Source organism: Mya arenaria, chromosome 11, assembly GCF_026914265.1.
Source record: "Mya arenaria isolate MELC-2E11 chromosome 11, ASM2691426v1".
Taxonomy (NCBI): domain Eukaryota; kingdom Metazoa; phylum Mollusca; class Bivalvia; order Myida; family Myidae; genus Mya; species Mya arenaria.
The window spans coordinates 1,609,919-1,625,830 of NC_069132.1; the positions used below are offsets into that span (position 1 = coordinate 1,609,919).

At 36.2% G+C, this 15,912-nt stretch overlaps 1 protein-coding gene across 3 annotated transcripts; it reads right to left on the reverse strand.

Annotated features, from left to right (window-relative positions):
• Positions 1–1,807: 1,807 nt before the first annotated feature.
• On the reverse strand, positions 1,808–15,876 carry LOC128208883 (ribosomal oxygenase 1-like). Of its 3 annotated transcripts, none has more exons than XM_052912561.1 (20): positions 15,720–15,873; positions 13,910–13,981; positions 13,067–13,183; positions 12,049–12,223; positions 11,587–11,649; positions 10,749–10,841; positions 8,831–9,132; positions 8,503–8,639; positions 8,041–8,140; positions 7,440–7,553; positions 7,107–7,213; positions 6,610–6,717; positions 6,245–6,279; positions 5,582–5,676; positions 5,149–5,232; positions 4,383–4,487; positions 3,971–4,115; positions 3,461–3,584; positions 2,998–3,097; positions 1,808–2,711 (listed from the first exon to the last, which is right to left on the reverse strand). In XM_052912561.1, exons 2-20 carry the CDS (start codon positions 13,949–13,951, stop codon positions 2,523–2,525), a joined length of 2,235 nt encoding a protein of 744 aa, XP_052768521.1. In that variant the 5' UTR covers positions 13,952–13,981; positions 15,720–15,873; the 3' UTR covers positions 1,808–2,522. The 3 variants fall into 3 exon arrangements, with proteins under 3 accessions (XP_052768521.1, XP_052768522.1, XP_052768523.1); XM_052912562.1 differs by having other exon boundaries at positions 12,049–12,199; positions 15,720–15,871; XM_052912563.1 differs by lacking the exon at positions 10,749–10,841 and having other exon boundaries at positions 15,720–15,876.
• Between the last annotated feature and the right edge of the window lie 36 nt (positions 15,877–15,912).

A 15,912-nucleotide genomic window follows, 5' to 3' on the forward strand; every position in this document is an offset into this window, starting at 1 on the left:
TAGCTATAGCATTAAAACGAGCAAATAGCAAAATAAAGTGACAAATGCAGCACTGAAACATGCAAGCAAACGAAAAAAGGATAAATAAATGCAAGCAAACTGAAAATGAAAATAAAAAAGGGAAGGGAAGAAAATTGTAACAAAGAAAGGAACAATAAAATAGTGAAATATAACATGATAACTTTCTTTTCAGTGACACTTTGGTCCATTCCAGCTACTGATCAGGGACTTCAGTCATACTGTTCTATAGTAATTGACTGACCAAAGTTTTCTTAAAAAAATACTGAAGCATTTTGTTTGTCATCACAGAAAATCATTCCAGAACAAGAGCATCAACACCCTCTCCCCCCCCCCCCCCCCCCCCACACACACCCAAGGGTGATGTTGTCGGGAATATGAAATATGCATAGACTGAAATGACAGCTGATTTATCATTGACATTTGGTGCCATTGAGGCAGTCTTAAAATCATGACTGTTCAAAGTGTGAGGGTAGTTGGTACAGGTTTTAATCATGTTCAGATGATGACTGATATTTGCAGATAATCATGTATCCTCTTAGCAACAGGGAATAAGTAAATATGAGGTAAATTTTAATGAACAATATGACCTGTGACCTTCAACTTTGACTATGAACTCACAAACCATAGGGTTCATCTACCTGTCACCCCCAACCTAAATGTCAAGTTTGAGGGCCATGGGTGCAGGCATTGTCGAGTTATCACACAGACAAGCATTTTGCCTTCATGTTAACTATGACCTTGACCTTTGACCTGATGACCCCTTTAATCAATAGGGATCATCTACTGCTCAGGCCCAACCTCCAAGTCAATGTTGAGGGCCATGGGTGCAAGCATTGACAAGTTATCACTAGGACAACCATTTCACACTCAAGGTCACTGTGACCTTGACCCCTAAAATCAATAGGGGTCATTTACTGGTCAGGCTCAACCTTCATGTCAAGTTTGATGACTGTAGGCACAGGAATTGCCAACCATTTCACACTCAAGGTCACTGTGACCTTGACCCCTAAAATCAATAGGGGTCATTTACTGGTCAGGCCTAACCTCTTAGTCAAGTCTGAGATCCATGGGTGAAGGCATTGTTGAGATATCACTCGGACAACCTTTTAGCATTTAAGGTCACTGTGACCTTGACCTTTGACCGGATGACCCCTTAAATCAATAAGGGTCAGCTTCTGGTCAGGGCCAGCCTCCATGTCAAGTTTGATGACCATAAGTCCAGGCATCGTTGAGTTATTATTCAGGCAAGCTTCGACAACCTTTTACCGTTAAAGGTCACTGTGACCTTGACCTTTGACCCCTCAATGGTCATGCCCATCCTTTATGTCAAGTTAACAAGATGACCATAGGTCCAGGAATTGTTGAGTAATCACTCGAACAAGCTTTGGTCCACCGACGGACCGACTGACCTACTGACCGACATGTGCAAAGCAATATACCCTCTCTTCCTTGAAGGGGAACATAATAAAGTTGCATAGTAAATGAAAAACACAAGAGCCTGGATTACCTGAGCAAGGACATGAATCAAAATAGCACTTTTGGTTGAAAATGGAATAAGTTACTGGTAACCAGTCCAGCCTCTTGAAATCCATGTGATTTTCATAATTCAATTCAGATTGGAGCGACCTGCATCAAAACAACGCTATTTGCAAGCAGAACAATTTTAACCAGGGAGTTGGAGGCACTCTCTGCTAGCAATTGTATAGGAGTAGGCTGTATAGAACTCAATAGCACTCCATGTCTACAGTATTATTTCATGTATGATAAGGAAAAAGATATTCAGAGTTTCTTATTCTCTTTATTCCAATTAATTGTAATTTTATTTAACAGGAATACAATAAAGTTAAAGTTTGCAACATAAAACATGTCCATGACAATGAATATATACACAGTAAAAATCACAGGTTCAAATGACAAATCTTCTATAAACAGTATGGCTATGTTGTAATCATATGAACGGCTAAACATGCAAGGCATGAAAAAACTTTAAAAACCGTATGACTTTGTCAAGTATATACAAGGTTTGAAGCGTCAATACAAACATACATGCTATATTACACATCACACAGTCTTAACTGGTATAACACCTTAATCATATTATTTTGATCACCCTTGATAATAATCTACTTTATGTAACGAAAGAATATATTAAATCCACATCCACATGTATTTGTTTGTCATGGGTTCTCATGTGATGAGAAGGTATCTCCATTGGTTAAACAGTCATTCATATTAATGTCAGGGTGGTTTGGCGTCAACTCAGTTGTCAACAATATGTAATATCTGTAATATGTTCATCATTTTGTGATAGGAAGCACCCAAGCACTATAAAGCATCAACAATTGTTTCACTGTGATTTTCTGACAATTTTCTCATAGCACTCGAGAGCAAGCTGCAATCACACCATCAGTCTCAAGCTGCTCTATATCCGTCTTATAGTAAGCAAAAGCTTCTCAACACTCTACTATGAGTTCAAGTCTTTCAAGCAATTCAAACTTCCATCAACTATTTTCGTCCTCACTATCCTCCTCGTAATGCACGGACTCGAGCGGTTCCCCGGTGGTGAGGAGACCCTTGTCGTACAGCACGTTGGCTATATCCACCTTCTCTTCCAATGTGCCGGACGGAAGGCTCTCCACGGTAACATACTCTGGGTAACTCTGGATCAGCATCTCAACAGCCGGGGCAAGCTGTTAGTGGTCAAAATAAATAGCTTAAAATTCATTCGGTAAAAAAAAGAGAGAGTACATTTGCAATCTTTGTTTTTGAGTGTTTATATACATATATAAATATATTTATATAATACATAAACATCTCAAACAGTTGTCTCAAAATTTGTATGAAGTACTGCATATCACAACTGTGTCCATGAAACTTCAAGAATACTAGTTCGTCATGACTTTAAAGTTAACAATGACGACCTTAAGAATGTTGTATACTTTGGCAAAGTTCTGGACAATCGAATAAATTGTTTACCTCTGGAGAGACCTCAATATACTGAGGCTCCCGGGCATGATACAATCTTGCATTCTCCATGCTGTGGTATATTCTCACTGTGTCATCTTCTGTGATCAATCTGAAAGAGACAAATATTGAATCATGCTTATGTCATGGATGTGTGACATTCTCCAAAAAGCAACTCATGAAAACCATAAAGACACATGCATGTACAGAATTGAAACACTTTTTTGAAATAAGAGTGCTTGGGAGTAAATGTCTGTTGTGGTATTTTTTTCAGTTGAACAAAGGACATACCAGGTAAATCTACAGTTACAAAAGCCAGGGTTATTGACCTTGCTATGCATGTGCATATTGTCTCTCAAAATGTATGTACAAATTTTCATTTGAATATCTTGATGTATTTTGAGTCATGGCCTAGGTTAAAGATCGTGCATGCTGACGAAAACACTAGCTTAAAGTTGAGACTTTCCCCACCCACCTGAGGCATCCCTTCCTGACCAGTTTGACCATTGAGTCTGGCTCCATCTCCATGTTTCCTTTCACTGAGTTTGTGGCAGCGTCCCACTGCTCCCCGTGACCATGGATACTGCACTGCTTCTCACCTGGGCAATATAGATGAACAAAATTACAACTTTGTGAATGTCAATTACAATCTTTTTTGTTTCAATATCAGAGCTGGCAGGGTTTAGAGATACATTTATGATTTTACATTTACTATTTTACTTAAACAAGCCTTGTGACGAAATAGTAAATAAGAGTACTGTAAGTGCGCATCAACACTTGTGGGGTATTCCCAGCTAATTAAAAGCACAGGGGGCAGAAACAAATTATTTTTGTTTATTTAAGCCTATATACACCCTGTGATTAAAAGGCAGAACTAAAAAAGTCAAAAGCCATTGTAGGACTTTGCTACACATTTTGCATACTGTCTTTGTTAACATGTGTATAAAGCTTTGTTTCTATTACAAGAGAACCATTGTAATACAACCTTGAGAAAGGAATGGAGGAAGACTATCATGTATGAACTGTTTGCCGAGCTGGTCACATGCTGCGTCTGTCGGCAGGTAGCGCTCTACCATCATTTTCATTAAGCCTGTGACTTTCTTCAGGAATTCTTCACGACTATTGTTTTCCTGCATGAAAACAACTATATACAATAGCATGCTACATTGATTAAATAAAATATTGTACATTGCATAGACTGTATTCAAACAAAGATTGTAAACAAACATGTGTTATGCTTTAACATATGTAATTTCTCTCAACCTTTTCTTGTGCAAATATAAAAATATCAGCCATTTAAAAGTTATCTTTTTTTATCCAAATATTTTTTATCCATTTGATATGTTATCATTTTTAAAATCAACAGCAATCTCATATAAACACATGTGGCCACTCACCAGATCAGAGTTGACAAGCCCCATATAGTTGAGGTAATCTATGGGCAGCCCTTGTCGAAACTCCAGGTCCTCCTCAATAGCGATGTCCAGGGCCCTCGGCACCAACTGAAATATCATCACTTGCATCAGAATTTCAGAAATGCCAAACATTGAGACACATATTGTACAACCTACCACAGAGACACATGTCAGGTCCAATAATCATTTCCATTTGTTATAAAAATAATTATATATTAAAGAAGGGTTACGAAAATATTAAAACTTCAACAAAGCTTTAATGGTACTTCTTTTAATGTAGGTGCTTGCATTTTAGAATCTTTGCCAAGTAAAATAAATCACAATGTAAGACCATTAGTCAAACTGGAGATATTTTTAAGTTCATGTGGTCAAAAGGCTTAGAGGCTGCTAAGATCTAACTTTAATATCAAACTTTGCAATAATAAAAGCTCAACATGATATATATTTTTCCGCAATCATACAACAAGTGCACTGTAACCGGATGCAAACTCTTGTCTATTTTTTCAGTCAATGAAAGGGCATTACTTCACTATTGGTATTACCAAAGTCAGAATTACGGCTCTTTTAATAATGTACATATTGTCAATGGTGGCATGTGTAGTAGTTCAAAGCTTCATGCGTCAAATATATTTTTTTTGGTATGGCCCATGTTAAGGATTTTGCACATGACGACGCCTATAACGATACCAAGGCTATCAGTATACCTTGACTTTACGTTCGAAACCAGAAAAGCTAAAAACAAACTAACCTTTTTTAATAAGTCACCCCATGTGTTCTTTTGGAAGCATGAAACTGTGATGTGTAAAGAATGGGCATCTTCTAACGCATTTCCCTGAAAATATATTGCAAGGGGACATCACAGTTACCGTCGAAACCTGTTGGCTCGATATCGCTTGGCTCAATTTCCTCTTTGGCTCAAACTGGATGTCAAGCTCCAATTTTGTTTTACTGTTTGTAAGCATTCCTGCTCGACTAAATATTCCCCAGGCTCAAAGTTTTTTGCCTGGTTCCTGGGATATTGAGCTAAAAGGTTTCGAATGTATCCAAATCTGTTATATTAATTAGTGCTTTTAATCCACAATTAAATTTGAAAAAAAAGAACTATTTGACATATATATCTTAAATATTTCCAGACTTAGTAAATTTGTCAGTATTTATTTAGATAGTTAGCCCAATTCTACTTGGTGAATGGTTCCTCGTGGAAAGTACAGAAGGTCCCCTGGCTCCAAGGTAACATCCAGGATTGGTTCTCCAATATCGGTGTCCATGAAGTTACCTGTGCAGATTTACAGGTAATTGAATATGAAAATATCTATGTCATCAGTTCATGGCATGCCCTTTTTACGTAGGACCCACATTCAAACTTTCCAAAAATAGGTTAAAGCTGCACTCTCACAGATTTACTGTTTTTACAACTTTTTTATTTTTTTGTCTTGGAAAGAGAAAATATTTACGTAAATATCTGCAAACCAATGATATTAAAATGATTCCTGACAAAAGATCAGAGCGCAGATTTGCATATTTCCGTTCAAAAATTAATGTTTTATGGCTTAAACCGTTACTAACGGTTTAAGAAAAATGCATAAAACATGATTTTTTTAATTTAAATATAAAAATCTGTGATCTAATTTTTTGTCAGCAGTCTTATATCACTGGTGTCCATGGATTTTCGCAAAAATTGGCTCATTCCAAGACAAAAAAAAAAAAGTTGTCAAAACGTTCAGCTATGAGTGCAGCTTTAAAGGTAATAATTTAATAGCTTTATTGTGAAAAATAATAATCAAACATACACTCTGCCACATATTTCAGTATTTCTTAATCAAGGGTATAAATGAAAATAATACCGCTGGATGTGCTTGGTAAGGTTTCCTCATCAGATCTGCAAAAACGTTTAATGTTTTCAAATATTTAAACATATGAAACAAAATAAAACTCATTTGTTTTTTCAAAAGTTCAAAAAATTCACTGTTAAATTCAAAGTGAAGCATCTTCAACTAAACCATGTATCTATACACATGCATGATTTGAATTTTGACATTTCGCAATAATGCCTGCATGATAAAAAGAGAAGGGTAAAAAGCAAGCAGTACTTAGAGAATCCTGCCGAGCTTTAACTGTATAGACTCTTGTGTTTCTTTCCCTCCCTATATTGCAAGTATTAATGAACACAGGAATGCATGACCTTCCTTAATAGAAATAAGGGTTGTACCTGGGGTTGTAGAGCCTCCAATGTTTTTTCCCTTCCAGCTGTAGGATAAAAGCTTCAATGTCGTCATAGTGGGGTGCAAATCCCTGTGTGCCGGGTGGGGTCAGGTACCTGTAGTTTTAACTGCCAATTACTGATCATTATATTCATTATATATTGAACATTGCATAACTCTACATGAATTCCCAGCTTCACAGACTCCTATTATTACAGGCACCAAACAAATTACATTACCCGGGTATGAACAAAACAAAATGAAAATCACAAGACTCCAAGAAGGAAAACCACATGTGATAAAAATTGTCGCTGTTAATATCATCAATGTATATAGAGGTACATTGTACTTTGTCATTAAAATATAGGATAACTTGACTGCCTCTGGTATACATCTATTACTAACTACAATTACATTCTTATATTTACAAGTTGTACACATATTACTAGTGTTCACTTCAGTCTACGTAAGCAAACATGTTAAAGGAAACATTACAAAGACATACACATTAGCTCCAACACAACAGCCAAAGTATTCTTGCAGGGTAGAGAGCATTTTCCAGACATTCTCTGAGTATGTCTGTGGGTTCAGCATCCGAACTGAACATCCATTCTGGAAACATATGAGGAACAGAAATATCACAGCTTGTTCACCTCTGGTAAGAAATAACTGAATATTCATGTGCTAGAGAACCTGATTTCCTCATTAGAAATGAATAGCCAAATAAAATCTTAATATTATTTAAGAGTACAGGGTTTTTAAATGTTGGAGGATAAATGTGTCTAAAATGCATTTACTTGCTCAAAAATTTGCTATTTGTCAGAGAAAGCATGGTTACCTGGTAGTAATCCCAGACAACAGCCCTGTATGCCCGCCCTGGTGGATTGAGAGTCTCCCTCTTCCCGTCTGTATATGACGTCACATCCAGGTTTGTACCAAACTCTATGTGCTCCTGTATTAAGTAATTACTTGGTTTTATAATCAATATTATTATGATAATTATCATTACTTGCAAATAAGGACTCCACACCAAATGTACATGTTCTATATAGGTTCTGAATGATTAATATAGTCTTGTTGTATTTTTGTTCTGACTAGAAGAATACTCAATGAGTTATGGTACAAAGTTTTGTTACTTTTTGCTACATTCCAGCAGATAGATGCTGAGAAAAAACCCACGCCAAGACATATGCTGACATAAACTATTAGTTATTTGAAGGAAACAAGAGGATCTTACCCCATGAATACCATAAAGCAGGACCAAGCTGGCAATTGACCCATCTTGTATTGATATTGCAGCTAACACTACAGTTATGTTGTATTCAAGCAAGTGACTTCTGAGAAATAGTCCAGACAAAATGGTGGAAGACATAACTACATTGTAGATACGCTTCCACAAATCTCTTAAGAGTAACATAGGAAAATCGTTAAACACTGACCTCTTTTAAGATTCTGTCCAGCTCCTGTGTGCTGAACCAGCCATCATTGTAGTCATGGATACGTCTACGAACCAGAAGGGGCTTCTTCTGCCAAAGCTGACTGAACAAGAATGTTCTCATGTTACTAAGGATTCTTAAGTTGTTATGATTCTATTTGTAGCACGACATAGGTATATTACACATGTATAAAATTCAATAATTTACTTACTATGCAGGACAGGAAGAATGTACTTCTATTGAACATGTAGGTGAATAATAATATGCAATAAGTATGGCACCCTTAACCAGAGATAACAAGATTGTACAAGAGCACTTTAGTTGAGATCATCATTCAATAAATATCATGGGGTATAAGTGAATAAGATCGTTATTTATCTGCACTATAATTATAGAACAGTAAACCCATTCTTCTTGTTTCCAATCCCATAAGGGAGTTAATGTGCAGATAGAAAACACTCTCACCTGAAGAACTTGTCTGTCTGCACCGGGTGGATCATGCACTCAAACAGCTTCCTTCCCTCCTCCACTGAGTCATAGACACCATCAAACACTGCCGTCGGCCAAACACGACGACCCCGCACTGGCTTCTCCGGACGAACCTGTTCAAGTACATGCAGGTGAGACACAAGTAACATTAAGGTTTATATTCATAGCTGGAAACATGTTATTGTCATATTTGTTCACTTGAAATAATTATATAATTATGAACCACTCCATGACAAAATCTGTGACTTTAACTTATTACTTTGCAGTAAATAACTATAATGGCCCATATATCAAACCCACAAACCTTGACTTGTGGACTGACAGGCTGAACTTTTGGCTTCTGGGGAGAGGACACCCGTTTCTTTTTGCTGCTTGACTTATCGGGAGAATCCTGGTCCAGTGCGCGCTTGCCTTTCTTCTTTTTCGATCCTCCCTCCCCAGGTGTGTGCCCGGAAACTGGCGTGCCATTCAGGACAGGCATGGACTCTGACTTGGCCCGGTCAGGTCGTGCTGGTGGGGTCGGGGCTGTGAAATCAGCCAGGGGGATTGGAGGTACTGGCTTCTTCTGCTTTGCAGCTGCCTTGGTGGAAGTGGACATTGGAGAACCTGCAAAAATATTTCAGTTTCTAAATGAAGATTTACTGGACAGTGTTAACATTACCAATGAAGCTGGAGGGTCATGTTCAAAATACATAAAAACTGGTACAGGAGCCTTTTATTAGAAGTGGCAACATAGCTGCAAAATCATGGTTTCCGTGTGCACAAACATGCAACACATGCCACGGGAAAGGGTACCAATTTTTTTGTAAGCCTATCCAAAGCCTCAGCAGGAATGTCACTGGTTATGAAACATAGCTTTATTCTTTGTAACTTCCAACACAGAATATAAATAAATGTGGTTGGGTGAAAATATTGCTAGTCTATTAAAGCTACACCCAGTTGGAGAGTCAGGCTGTCATGTACACTCTATATTTTGACAGCGACAGGATTGTAGCCCAAGTCCCAGTACCTTAGTCAGTAATGTCACACTACGACACAAGCATACTTTACAGAAACTAGAGATGGCTTTTTTGAAAAAGCGCTAGCCCCCCTATTGCTTGGTCGTAGCTGAGAAAAAATAAATTATGGACATGAAATTTGTAATTTTGGACTGGAGATGAACCAACAGTGAAGTTTGGTTTTTTCACCTGTATAAAATAGTGAACATCTACTGCGACCTTGACCATTGACCTACTGACAGACGGACTGATCACAAAATCAATAGGGGTAGATCATCTACTAGTCATGACCAACTTGCATACCAAGTATGAAGTACCTGGGTGCAAGCGTTCTTTAATTATTGAGCGGAAACCGTTTCTTCACCTCAAGGTCACGGTGACCTTGACTTTTGACCTACTGATTTGAAAATCTACTAGTCATGACCAACTAGCATACCAAGTATAAAGTTCCTGGGTACAAGTATTCTGTAGTTATTGAGCAGAAACCATTTTTTGATCTCAAAATCAATTGGGGTCATCTACTAATCATGACCAACCAGCATACCAAGTATGAAGTTCCTGAGTCTAAGCGTTCTATAGTTATTGAGCGGAAACGAAGCGTGACGAACAGATTGACGGACTGACTGACGGACGGGGCAAAAGCATGAATGGGGGAGACATAATAAGGCTTTGAGACACACAGTGCTGTTGAAACTGCCTTATACCATAGAATAAACTGTTTACCAAAGAAGAGTTTGCAGAGGCATTTTCAGACTGGATTTCACAGCTCTAGGAGTGTGTGGATGCCAAGGGGGTATATTTTGAGGAATTAAAATATACATTTCTGTCACAAGCTATAAAGGTGATGCACCAGTGTTGCCAATATATATTATATGCTCCTTGTATCAATGACAAATATAGTTGAATAGATGACTTTGGATTAAGATATCTTTTGGGATGCTCATTCTAAAAGGTATCCATCACAGTTAATCCTAATATCAGTAGTCAAAATAGCACAAGTCAAGCACCAGTAAAATGGCTGGAATACACGCTCACAATTTGTATTTTACTCAGCTGGCCTTGTAACAATGCTTCATCCAAAAAGTAGTGAAAAAGTAAAGGCTTTTTATATTAAGGACTACTTCAGATAACTGCAGTATGTTAAACCTTTACAGAAAAGAAACAGTTACAAACATACTGAAAATGTGTGTTTTGAAATAGCACATGACAAAAACTTTGTCCTACCCTGTGTATTTCTGGCAGGAGGATGGGGCAGTCTTGGTGTGTCACTGGACTGGGAGGCCTTAGGGGGAAGGTTCTCTCTGTTCACTGATGTGCCTGCATAAATGAGTGTTGACAAACTCAATATTTGCACTACATAATTACCACTATAGTTAAAAAAAATAAGCCATAATGATTATTCAGGATAATCTGAGGGCCCTAACTCCTAAATGATTAAGGCGATTTCCATGGCTATCGAACTTGATCAAGATATTATGGTCACAAACATGTGTTAAAAGTTTGGTGAGGATTGGACAAACAGTTTTCAAGAATTAGATCGGAAACAATCTTCGGGACGTATTTTTCAAGTCTTTTTTTGCAAATAAAGGGCCGTAACTCCTAAATGACTAAAGCGATTTCCATGACTATCGAACTTGATCAAGATATTATGGTCACAAACATGTGTTTAAAGTTTGGTGAGGATTGGACAAACGGTTTTCAAGAATTAGATGGGAAACAATCTTCGGGAATTTTTGGCAAAAAAGGGCCGTAACTCCTAAATGACTAAAGCGATTTCCATGACTATCGAACTTGATCAAGATATTATGGTCACAAACATGTGTTTAAAGTTTGGTGAGGATTGGACAAACGGTTTTCAAGAATTAGATCGGAAACAATCTTCGGGACGTACGTACGTACGTACGTACGTACGGACAAGGGCAACCCTATATGCCGCCACTTTGTGGGGGCATAAAAATCCTCAATATATATAAGGCACTGTATAAAGGTGTAAATATACCAGTACCATACATGGTCATGTAGCTACATAGATCTAAAAAAGAGTTATCTGTAAAATACATACTTGACTTGGTCTTTTTGGTCAAGGCAGGTGTGGTAACTCCGGAAGTGTTGGCAGCTTCCATACCTACAAAGTATACATTTAAAAAAAAATAGAGTTGACAGTTTTTCAAACATTGCACTTTAATTGTTAAAATTCTCAATCTTATGTTGATTTTTTCAGAGAGGAAAATTACAGTCGAACTTTGTTGGCTCAAACTCCCATGGACTGGCAAAAATACATCGAGCCTCCAAAAATTCGAGCCAAGCGGGAATGCTTACATTCAATATAAAGCAATCGGTCCTTTACATCCAGTTCGAGCCATCAAGAAATTCGAGGCAAGTGAATTCAAGCCAACAAGGTTCAACTGTAGTTAGTTTGTCAGTTGCTAACAACATAAAATGTTTAAATGTACACATTTATTTCTCACAAAATGAAAGTTAAAAATAAAATTAAAACTATTCAATAGGTTGTTTTTATAAATACCAGACTTATCCTTTTCCTTCATACTGGTAAGTTTAACGCCCTCTTCATTTCCAGCCACAAAGGGGCTGTTTCCCGATCCATCTGCCAGGATTGTGGGGCGATGTTTGTTACCACGGACTGTATTCCGGAAACTGCCCCCCTTTATTGCACGCTGTAATGTAGATGTAGCCAGCTTCTAAATGATGAAAGGTCACTTTGAATCCAACCCTTTGTATTTTGTATCAGAAAACAGAAAGAAATGGTCTTTTAAAGGTTTTCATATAAGCATTATCCATATCATTAAAAGCTTTTAAGATTTTTTTTGTGTCTCTTGTATTTTTTATTACCAATTAAACAACTCTTTTCAAACAATTGATACACATCATCTAATTTTTGCCCATGACCTCATTTTCTCATTTTACACTTCCTGCGTTTGAACTGAAACAGTTTACAGTAAAGCAGTATTACAAATTAAATCTACATACATATACATAAAAAACATGATAAAACTTGCCACTAATAGTATGTAAAATATATTTTACCCACCAAAGAATGATTGTTTTTAAATGGTTACGCTTTTACCTTTACACTCAGGACACCAATATCTACAAGTCTTCATGAAATTTTGTGTAAGTATTCTATTAGTGCTGGTACAATTGTTGATCAGTTTATCGGGGTTTAATTCCAATACCATATAGTTTTTCATATATTTTTTTGAACCACCCATAACTGAAAAATTACAGAAATGTAGAGTCTAAAGTTCGTTTAGATTATATTCATAGATCATTTAAGCGGTAAATTTAGATTCATAATAAAACTTTAATGCGGACATACTTGTTTCTTTGATATCTATATTAAACACAGTCATGCACGTTGCATATCTTATATCTAAACACCATTAACCAAACTACTGGCTTATTTATTTCTTCATTACCATGAGCTTTTAGGTGCAGACATGCTTAATATCCTTGTGATCATGAAAGGCAATCCTATCTAAATGCTGTTCACTAAACTAAATGTAGGTTCCTTTTAACATTACCAGGAGTTTCTTAGGTCCAGACTCATGTTCTTCACTGATAACGGGTGTGCTGGAGGCCTTCTTCAGTGAGCCCCGTGTTGTCCCACCCCTCTCCAGCCCTGATGTGTCCACTTTACTCTGCAGTCAGATGACATTTATTATTGATAAAGGTGAAAGAAGTGATTCTACACTGATTACATCGGACTACTATTAATAGTACATTTCTTAACACATAACGTTGATGTATTCATATACCTTCATTATTTACCTGAAATTACATTACTTACTCAGTAATACATTTGTTTTATAACAGCTACATTGAATTCAGTACAAGGAATTAGTACTAATTACATTACTAAATACATGCATTACCTATTTCACAGTATTACAAGGGGTGAACAACTAATTTTCTGCCATATTCAATACTTTTCATAAACTATTATACAAACGGAAATAGATGCAGCCATCCTCTATGCGACTCATATGACACGGCCCAGATAAGCAGACTATACAGCCCATATTGATAACAATAACGCCAGGATTGGCAGACATTATGGCTCAGATTGGTGGATGCAATAGAGTCCAGACTTAAAGACAAAACCAACCAGGCTGTCAGACCTTATGGCTCTGATTGGTGGATTTTATATGGCCCAGATCTAAAGAACATACTGCAAAGATTAGTTTATTAATCTGTGCTGAAAAATATTTCCATCTATAAACTAGTGCTGTATCGTCTTTTTATTTGGGTCTTATCGTCTGCAAATCTTGCCCGTATGGTGATTGGTCTGACAATCTGGGCCGTATAATCAGGCATTATTGGCTGATTTGCCTGGGTAGTATCTTCCACAAATCATATACTTGTACCTTCTTTCCTTTCAAAATTGAAAAGGCTGAGACTTTCTTCATTTTTGTCTACAGTATCAAATTCACTTTTATCTGAAAAATAATAATTTAAAGGTGACTTACAAAGTTACAAATCAGACTTATTCAACAGATGCTATTTTAATCATTCGGCCTAAAAAAAAAATTGTTTGGTTAGGGTTACATCCTTAAAAAAAATAGGTAGGGTAGGTAGGCTTTTTATTTTTTTTTTATTTATTTTTTTTATTAGGTTTTATATAAGAAAATAATTTTCATCATTGGAGAATGGTGTTAAAGCTATCTTCTGTATAAGCATTTAAGGTTTAAACTTAATATTAAAAAGCAATTTAAAAAAAAACGAGATTTTTTTTTTTTTTTTTTTTTTTTTAATTTTTCATTTTTTTTTTTTCAAATTGACTATAAAAACGGTAGGGTCGGCGCCTATTCCGTAGGTAGGGTCGGGTAACCCGAACCAAATGTTGTTTTTTTTAGGCCTTATTAACATCCCTTAATAATGTACATACTGGTATCAATACAGGGAAGATTTATTTAATTAAGTCACCTTGATGAACACATAGCCATACATGCCATAATAATACTTAATAATAATTTTCAACCCATCCCTCAGTCTACTTGCAAAGGATCAATATCCCATGAAATTTCCCAAATCCTAACAGACTGCACATCAAGGTTGACAGTGGAAAGCATCCATCATATTATGACTCATAATATGAGTGTAAAATTCTATAAACACTCTCATCTGTAGCTTTTTTGTCCCATGACGGAGCAAGCTGACTAAGTCCAAAAATTATAGAGTGTGTTGCTGGAATTATTTCATGAATGATAAAATTAATAGTGAAAATATTTTATTATCTTTTTTTATCTTGCTCAGTGCTATAGAATTGAATTAAGTGAATGTGCTAAGTAAAGTTTATTTACATTAAAGTTCTGTAAATTCACAATGTCTTGTTTTTCTTTATATAATGCTGATGTATTTTATATTTACACCATGAATTGCCATGATGAATTGCCATGATGGTAATTTTGTAACATGTTATTTATTCTTATCTTTTATGTATGTTGGTGCAATAAATGAATGTAAGTAAATACTCATTCAGTTTCTCTATTTAATCTTATATGATTAATGTCAATATTGGCTTAATTTTGCTCCATAAAAATCCCTGGTCTAACATTCAAATCAACTAGAATTCAAACCCAAATCCCCCAGACAGCCTCTCAAAATATGGTATGTATGCGTATTATACATTGTACATACTGTATGCTTTGTACAGCTTTTAAGCAACCAACATGTATACATGTACATAGTTTTTAAAATCTGCTGTGTAAATGCTATTAAGAACCATTTTCAATTTCAGTGAAATAACCAGTTATTATCATCCAAGAAGCTCCAAATTTGGACCAAACCTGGGATCCTCTATTCATGTCTGATACACTAACCCGGGATCCTCTACACTAACAATTTGGCCTGTGCCGCCATTGTAAGACAATGATTCATTTGCAGTAAAAAGTAAGGCGCAATATAATTTCATATATCTAACTCAAAGCATCCAAAACAAGCAACGTAACCGTATAAATCCACAGAACCATGTCGCACCCTGTTGATAATTCAGATATTGGATGATCCAATGTGTCGCGAAAATACATGACATTTTAAAACAGATGCCTGATTCTGCCAGAAAATGCACAATTAAGGTAATCAAAACTAAGACAGCATAACAATTTATTGAAATTGAACAATGTCACTTACGAAAAATGCATGTAATTAATAAACATGTACAAGAAAACATTTTACCCGTCGAATACTAGCGTGGAATTATGTGTTGACATTCGTACATAAAATGTTCGAACAATAATACCACTAATTTTTCTATCTATGAATAGAATACCTTTTTATCAAGAAATATACCAGATAATAAAAAAATAGTTATATGTAATATTTTTATTATATTTAAAACTGAAATACTCTTGACACGTCTTAACAATAT

Bases quoted from the DNA above. Each gene is read 5' to 3' on its own strand.
- LOC128208883 (XM_052912561.1), bottom strand. From the start codon at position 13,951: ATGAAGAAAGTCTCAGCCTTTTCAATTTTGAAAGGAAAGAAG. The intron at 7,214-7,439 runs GTAACCATGCTT...ATATGTTTCCAG, and splicing joins TTGTCTGGGATTACTACCAG to AATGGATGTTCAGTTCGGAT. The intron at 5,233-5,581 runs GTAGAATTGGGC...ATATATTTTCAG, and splicing joins CACGAGGAACCATTCACCAA to GGAAATGCGTTAGAAGATGC.